Raw genomic sequence first — 8,601 nt, 5'->3', positions numbered from 1 at the left:
GGCTTTGCTCTGGAAAAACATATCTAGAATGACTCTTAAAAGAAAGGTGGTAACCAGAGGGCAGCACAAGGCATCTGTGTTCTCTGGGACAGTGCTGGTTGGGGGGACAATAGCATGAAGGCAGTTTTTCTGGGTACCCTGGTGGTCTCCCGTCCAGAGCCCTGCCGTGTCAACTTGGTTCCTTTCCCTCCTACCTTAGCCTTGGCACTGCAGCCCAGGAAGCACAGCTTTGGTCTAGCTGAAGCATTTTGGTTAGTAATTTCTCCCTCTGCTCTGGGAATTGATTTACCTCTAGGTAAAACTGCTCCCAGTGTGAAATGTGTACTTACACTTGCGGTCTCCTCCAGCCTGGACTCTGTGTTTGAGGAGTGTTGACTGGGGAGACAAAGGGCAGGAGAACTTCCAGATCCCTCTTGTTCCCTTTAGCCTCTGCGTCCCTTCCAGGGATGAAGCCTGGCCTCGGGCTAGATTTTGGGACTCTGGCTGTTTGAGTTCCGCAACTGTAAGAGGCTCTCCCTCATGCCTCTCTGGCGGCCCTTCGGGTACCTGTCTTGCACCTGAGCAAGGCCTGGGGGCCGAGTCTCCTCAAGACCGGCCAGCAGGCGGGCATCCTTCAGCTCAGAACTGGGCTTGCCCCGGCCCCCGGTGAACGGTGTGTAGACATCAGGCTAAGACCTGATGTCGGAAGAGGACAGGAAAGGAAAGGACCTTCTTTGCTTCAGGAAGCAAACTGAGACCCGGCCTCGAAGCCTTTTCGTTCAGTGACCCAGGTGTCGGGGGTGGCGTAAGTGGAAGGTTGGGGTCTTGTTCTCTTTTTTTGATGCTGCCCAGAGCAGAATTCCCACCCATACAAGGGATGTAATTACATCAGAACCCAGGGGCCACAGTGACCCCAAAGAGAGACCAGTGAGGACTCCGGACGTCTCCTGGACTGATGATTTAACCCAAACACTCCAAAATGGTGAAACGAGGTTTGGAAGCCACAGAAACGAGTTGAGACAAGAAATAATATGACCGATTCCATAGGAAGGCTGGGCTCCCGGGGGTAAGTTGACCTTGCAGATGGGTGCCCCACACATTAAACTTGGCTTGCACACGTTTTCTCTGGCCTACATGGCATGTTTAAAATTTAGTTGGCAACATTCAAAATTGGGGAAGTTTAACTTAAAAGACTGGATTTCTGGCTCCTCTTGAAAAATCAGATGGCCAGGTAATGCTGCCTGGTACTCACTGCCCGGAACTGAGGAGCAGCTGTCGTGTGCTGTCCAGTTCTCACAGCTGAGTCTGCCATGAGACCAGAACAGGCCCGCTTCACCCACGTAAGCCACAGGCCTGATCCTGCAGGCATTCAAGTTTGAGACCCCAGATATGTGGTCACATGATGTCTGCTACGGCAGTGCTACGCTGATAACGTTTGTCTGAGTTTGTGAGCTTGAGATAAACAGGGAAAAAGCTATGAGGCAACCCCAATTCTGATTGGAAGGATTCCTATGGGGAAATGGGGATGAAAGCAGAATTCCCCGTGGCTGTTGGTGTAAGGGGCAGGGCAGTCATGAGACTGGGAACTCAAAAGGGACAATGGGTTTATCTGGGAGGCCTTTATAAAGGGGACAGGCAGCTTCCTAGCTTCCTAGCTTCCTTCCATGCGCGTTCTAGTGCAGTGCCTGTCTAACCAGGGGTGGGAGCCAGGGGAGGGAGCCAGGGGAAGCACAGAAGAGTCAAATCATGTTGGCATCTTTAGGTTTCACCTTGCCCTGTGTTAGCTCGGGTGTTTTCTTTTCTTTCTTTCTTTGGTATCACTTCAGACGGTTAGATCGTCCGACCTGGCCCGGCTGCTGGCCTTGCTCAGCCTGCTCAGGGGCCTGGTGTCATCCCCGGGCAGCTCCGGACACACCGAAGGCGCCTTCTCGGTCGGCAGCTCTTGCTTGGGTACCTTCTCGGGCTGCAGCTCTTCTTTCTCAGCCTCTTTCCCCACTTCGGGGGTCTCGACCACTTTCTCCCCCTCCAGCACGGCCACCAGCTCCTGCCCGGCCACCAGCTCCTGCCCATCTGTGCTCACTCTCTCTGCCTCCTGCCTCTTCTCGCCCACCTCTGCTTCTGCCCCCTCCTCCGCTGGCGGCTCCTCCCCCTCGCCTTCCCGGGCTCCCACCTGAGCGTAGGAAGGCAGTGTCTCTTGGTAGGCCCTGGACAAGTCCCCCAGGGGCCCGGCACCCATCTTCTCCTCGAACTGACTGAAAGGCTTGGCAGACAGTGGGCTCGTCTCCACCATCCCGACCTCAGTCAAAGGGAAATAGTGGGACACGATTTTCTCTTCCTCGAGGAGCTGGTAGCCCTTGGCCTTCTGGATGGAGGAGACAGCAATGGAGTGGAGGGACTTCTCAGGGACCTCCCCCAGCGGCTGCTCCGTGGGCTTCTTGAGGGCAGAGCGGATTCTCTTCAGGCCCAGGTGACTTATCTCCACAATGTTGAGGAACAGGGACACAGAGGCCACAGACAGCATGAACAGGATGAAGATGGTCTTCTCCGTGGGCCGGGACACGAAGCAGTCCACCACGTTGGGGCAGGGCCAGCGGCTGCAGCGGTAGAGAGGCAGGATCCGGAAGCCGTACAGGAAGTAGTGGCCCACGACGAAGCCCACCTCGAAGAGGGTCTTGAAGACGATGTGGCATATGTAGGTCCTCAGCAGGGTCCCCTCCAGCCGGAACTTCTTGGTGCCTTTGGGGTTGCTGCTGCTCTTCTTGGCGCTGCCCTGGTCGGCCGCCAGGGGCGCGCTGTCGCCGCCGTCGCCCGGGGGCTGCGGGCTCGGCTCCTCCGCCTCGCGCTCCTTGCGCTTCTCCTCCATGCGCACGTGGTGCACCGCGTGCCCCACGTACACCAGCGACGGCGTGGACACGAAGATGATCTGCAGCACCCAGAGGCGGATGTGCGAGATGGGGAAGGCCTCGTCGTAGCAGACGTTCTCGCAACCTGGCTGCTGGGTGTTGCACACGAAGTCGGACTGCTCATCCCCCCACACGAACTCGGCGGCCGTGCCGAGGATGAGGATGCGGAAGATGAAGAGCACCGTGAGCCACACTCGGCCGATGACCGTGGAGTGCTCATTCACCTCCTCCAAGATGTTCCCCAGGAAACTCCAGTCACCCATTTCTTACCCACCTGGAGGAGGGAGAAGGCAAGACTGAGCGGCCACAGTACAATCCTGAGTCTGTCTGTGCTAACTCTTGGGGTACCTCTCCTTTCTGAGTTGCTGGAACAGCCAACATGTAAACAGCCTCTCTGGGGTGCCTCCTCCGTGCAGACCAGTACTAGGGGATGAAGAGGCATTAAAGAACCTGCTTCCACTAGCTTCCTCTTCTGTGAAATGGGTTCTCATTCACTTCACAAGCCATCTGCAAGAATAAACGAGGCAGTGTCTATACAAGCCTTGCACTCCACCCTAAATAAGGATTCATTGATCACAAAGAGAAACCCATGTTTATGTGGATAATTGGATCAAGACCACAGCCTGAACTAAGGGTCAGGTGACATAACACTGAAGAAATACTCTAAACCGTGGGTGTCTGGGCCCCCAGCAAAATTTTTGTATGTATGAAATGGTCTGTAGCAACCTTACTTTTGACTGTGTTGAGATGTATAATGATTATATGTTGGAAGGGAAGTGGAAGGAAATTTGCATTTTGGGGATATCTATTTTGTGAGACCTTTCACATTACATTTTTTCATTAAATTTGATTCTGCTAAAAAAATTTTTGATTTTGCTAGACTACACTCTCCATGAGGATATGGACCACACCTGTTTTATAAAGCTATATACTTAATGCCCCTGTCACAGAGCCCAGCACATAATGAGAGCTTGTTAAGTGTTTAACTAGTCTGATTCCCTCATATGAGAAGACTGAGTCACAGAAAGGTGAAGTGCGCTGTCTGCGATAGGACGGCCAGAGAGCAGCAGTGCTGTCTGCCTGACCCCGAAGGCTGGGTTCCTTCCACTTCACCATGGGGATATATTGCCCATGACTGGAGCTATCCAGCTCTGGGACTCCTGTACTTAATTTATGTTTCCTCTCTTCTAGGGTGAAATCTGGAAACCTTTCTCAATAGCTTTAAAAATTGAGAGATGTATATATTTACTCTTTTAAACTCAAAGAATGGGGAGAGTGCTTTGGGAAGAAATCATGTTACAGGGTGAGGAGAGTCTACTAAGTCAGTTTTAGTGTCCCACAGAATGGAAAGGTTTTAGGGTCTGTAACATGTGGCTATTTTAATAGAGCTAAATTTTGGTCTGTAGGAAAAAAATACCATTAAACATGATAGTATATAACGCCCCTAGCAACAGCAATGACTAATGGACGTGGGATTGAACTGACAGGGGCGATGTGTGCAAACTGGGTCATTTGTCCAGGGCAAACCTGTAGTGCAAGCTGGTGATCTCTGAAAGACCATGATCGAAGCCTCCACCTCAACAGATGTTCCCCGAGCTTGGGCAACTCTGCAGTGCTGTGGCGTGTACTCGTCCCTGCACTCAGGCCAGGGTGAGAGCGCGTGCTGCGGGCGCTGGGCTGGGCTTCTTTCAGCCATGCCGCACCCTACAGGGTCAGAAGTCCGTGGAGCCAGAGGACTCTGCTCACCACATTTAATGAGGGTGGTATTTGCTAAACACCCGAATGAGCGGTGAGAAGTGGAATCTTCAGTTAGGTGGGGTTTTCATCTTTAGGAAAGGATAAGCAAAATGAAATGGAAAGCTTCTTCCCAGCCTGCAGTTTGGAGCCCGGCCAGAGTATTTGGTGGCAGATACTGAAGGCAGGCTCGAACGATGCCCAGCCTGTGCTCTCAGTTCTGCTTCTTGTTGTTGAAGAGCAGCCCCAGAAACTCCCAATGATGTCAGGCTTCTGACAGCAGCTTCTCTGCCCCGGGAAGGTGAGAGCAGCTGTGGCAGCCCCAGCCGTGCCTCCGCCATTAGGAAGGGTTCCTTTTAGGAATGGGGAATTGAGAGTTGGGGAGGGCCCTCTGCTCAAACCCAGCAGTTCAGAAGCCCAGTCACATGTATCTAGTTATACTTCCACCTTTAACAGACCTCAAACTACAGTTAAATCTAATATTTTCCCTATTAAGAGTGGTGACCATTCCCATCAGCTTCTGGAAAAAAGGTGGGAAACACCATCAGGTAAGCAGCCCAAGCATAAATCTGATTGGTGGCAGAGCCAGGTAAACCCAAGGGTTTTTTTTTTGTTTGTTTTGTTTTTCTCTTTAATCAAATAGTTCAATTTAAAATTCATGTCAAAACAACAATTTGTGTAATTTACTCCTATGAGATCAAGTCTGGCTCTAATGCACTCTAAACGTAGTGTTGCTAATGTCTTACCCCCATTGATACATCAGCTCAGTTTACTATGTTACTTGTACTGTACCATATTAATCCCTTTGGAATTTCAGGTGTATTTCACTCATGGACCCACGTGAATGTGTGTGGCGAGCACAAGCTCTCAGGACTGGACATCTACCAGTCTTGTTTCCCCCTTTTAGGATCCAAAGCTCTTGGAGGACAGGGGCCATTTTGTTTCCATCCTCTGTGAACTATCATGACACTAAACAAAGACCTTCACAGAGTAGAAGCTCCAAGACAACAGTGGATGGGACCAGTGGTCGTCATTTGAAATCTGAAATTCTTGATCCCTGAGTGCATGTAATACCAGTATTACATACAGGCTAGGGAACTCTAGTCTTCTTTGCTTCAGCTGGCAGGAGGGAGATTGAGAACTTGCAAAGAAATGGTAAATTCCAAAAAAGGACAGTAAATTGATCTAAAATTAGGTGTTTTGAGGCGTTGTTTTGTGTAAAATTAAAGACATAAACTGGGAGGCCAATGATTCTTGACACATGAGAGTCATGACACACATTCGTATCACGTGAAGACCCTCCTAACCACCCAATTAGTAGTTTCCAAACTAAAGCCAGACAGGGCTGTGTCCATCCACACCCCATCCTGCTGTGCTAGGACTGTTGGAGTGGTTTGCTCTTTTTTTTATGTCTACTTACAAAGTTTCTTGTAATCATGGAAGAAGGGAAACTAACTTAGGACAAAATCTTTCCAATTCCATGCTATCAAAACAGGCCAACTATACTGTTGAGAAAAACTTTAGAGGTGCTAAGGAAAGATGCCCTGGGTTTCTGACTTCTAAAACTGAAAATTATATTTAAAGGAAGTCAGATTAGAGTATATCTGAGCCAGCTGTTCCCCTGGAGCAGGGAGACATCTAAACCAAAGGATTTCTCATCTCTTCTTCAAAGAGGCAATTCCCTGTTTTATTTTGCTTGTGAAAATCTATTACGGGTGGAAAATAAACCCCTGGAGTTCAAGCCTCCACCCCCAGGGCATCCACCAGTGCACCTCCCCCGAGGACTGTGGTCTTAGGTAATGATTAGAATAACACCTGTGTTTGGGTAACTCTTATCTATTTATAAATGATACATTGTAGCACATCTTATTTCAGTCCTCATAACAACCTGCAAAGTAAGCCAGTGGTTCTCCAACTTAGAGTTCAGGGCCCAGTACAGTAACAACAACAAAACAGGGTAACCCTCATAGGGCTACCAGCTCCTTCGTTTGCCAAGCAAGGACACAAAAATAAGAAACTTATCAAACCATTAAACTAGCTATGACTGCAGTCTGTTTTCATCATCATTTCATAAAAGGGGAATTTTAATACCACAAACATAGATAAGACATAACTTCAGAATAAAAGACAGGCCTTTAGAGCAAACATGTTTAACTTGGTGAAAAAGTCACTGCATTGTTTACATTATTGTCACATTTTTGTCGCAGGCTGCTGAAAAATTCATCTTGACCAGAACTGACAGGTCCAGAGATGGCTGTTTGCGAACCAGTGAACTAGGCATTACCAGCCCCCATTACCAGGATGGGAGGCAGACTGGGGAGTTAAGTAAGCCTCCCACGGGGGCCCGGCCAGTGAGGACAGAGCCGTGGGAGCCCTGGTCTTCAGTTTCAAGTCCAGGGAGATTTCCAGTAGAGTATAGCCTTCTCCCGCCTTTGAAGATGCAGAACAGCACATACACAGCCGTGTTAGCAAGTTCCACCAAGAGGACTAGACCGCTTCCCATTCTGGTTGGTCAAGGGGTAGAAATGTGCCTCCATTCGTGTTAGAGCAGCCCTTCCAACCACCGGCTCTGGTAGGGACCACGGAGCCTGCTCCCAGGGAGAGTTTAATGGTCGTCAGCCAGAGCCCTTCCTGGGCAGCACTAGATGCCCCAACACCGAAATGCTGCATGTGAAGCCCCTCCCCCACCACAGCCCGACAACCACCACCATTACTCCTACTGCAGAGTTTGAGTGAAAAAGTGCAAAACTCTTTCATAAACCTCAAGTTTACATGGTTGAGGTCGCTCAGAATTCCTGTGGGCATGTTAATTCATTCGGGAAAATGAAAGGCCTTAAAAAAATCAAGTTGTAGTTAGAATTTGGACATCTCTACCCCCCACCCCCGGCTAATTCCTACATGTCTTTTCCTTCCAAACCTCTGTCAACTTAGGCCAATTCAAAGGAGATTTTCAGTACTGGACTCTAAGTCCAGCCACCCCCACTGAGGACCGAACCTTAGTGGCAACCTTTTTCTTTTTGGAGGAGCCAAGATATGCCCTGAGATTAGGCTGGGAAGGAAGTGGGGGGTGGGAGGGTGGGGCAGACCACACACTAATATCACCCAGGAGGAACTTGCCAGTAAGAGCAGGGTCCCCCGGAGAAATACAGGCTCTCGTCCTCTCTTGGCGCTCAGCAGCAAAATGGCAACTTCGGCCTCTTTCCTTTGGCACCTAAAAGCCCACCTCCCACTTCTCTACCCCGCCCCTCCTGTGCTGCACGGCTGAGCAGATATGACTGGATTGGCCCTGATGGGTAGGTTTTACTGTCCAGCAATATTTTAAGCTCCCAGCCAGACAGCTTTTATGAAGGGAGGGATGTTTGGAAAACAATAGGAGGGAGAGAATGGGAGAGCTGTGCTGGGCGCTGACGGGAGGGGAGAGGGGAAAAGCTGATGTGGGAAAGCTCAGCTGGCCCGTGCAGCCTCCCAAAGTTTCTTTTAGCCGCAGACCGGCCTCTACAACAGGTCTTCGGCTTCCCTCCGGAGGGCACGAGCCCGGGGGGGTTTCCCGGTGCCTTGTTATCAGCTTAGAGAGTCTCAGGGATGAAAGGGCAGTCAGAGGCCACCTGTGTGCATCCCTCGGCCCCAAGTCAAGCTGGCTCAAAGTCACCCCGGAAAGGCTGGTCCCTGCCAGAGGATGGTATTTCATCTTCCATGGGTGCTTTGTTCTTGCGTCTCGTAGCTTCCGTCAGGGCAGTCTCCCTCTTGAAAAGCAGTCTTAAGACTCCAAAGAATTCTGGCACCATTTGTCAAGGTAATGACATTCCCCACTTTGTTTCACTCGTAATTCCAAATACTCTCGAAGAGACACAAAATCAGGGGGGATCATGCAATGTCAGTAACAGACGTCAGTGCCTCCCTCTCTGGAGTGGGGGTAGGATGTGTTTGGTCACCAAGAGGCTCTTGGATGAAACAGCAGGATGGCTTAATGAGGGGTGATCTTGGG

At 50.3% G+C, this 8,601-nt stretch overlaps 1 protein-coding gene across 1 annotated transcript; it reads right to left on the bottom strand.

The window, feature by feature from the left end:
• On the bottom strand, positions 1-3,809 carry GJA8 (gap junction protein alpha 8). The gene has a single exon (XM_074349076.1). The coding sequence runs from the start codon at positions 3,143-3,145 to the stop codon at positions 1,802-1,804; it is 1,344 nt and encodes a 447-aa protein (XP_074205177.1). The 5' UTR covers positions 3,146-3,809; the 3' UTR covers positions 1-1,801.
• Between the last annotated feature and the right edge of the window lie 4,792 nt (positions 3,810-8,601).

This window comes from Camelus bactrianus, chromosome 21 (genome assembly GCF_048773025.1).
Source record: "Camelus bactrianus isolate YW-2024 breed Bactrian camel chromosome 21, ASM4877302v1, whole genome shotgun sequence".
NCBI classification, from domain to species: Eukaryota; Metazoa; Chordata; class Mammalia; order Artiodactyla; family Camelidae; genus Camelus; species Camelus bactrianus.
Note: the sequence above shows the minus strand (reverse complement) of the source record. Positions and strands in the feature narration are given on the sequence as shown.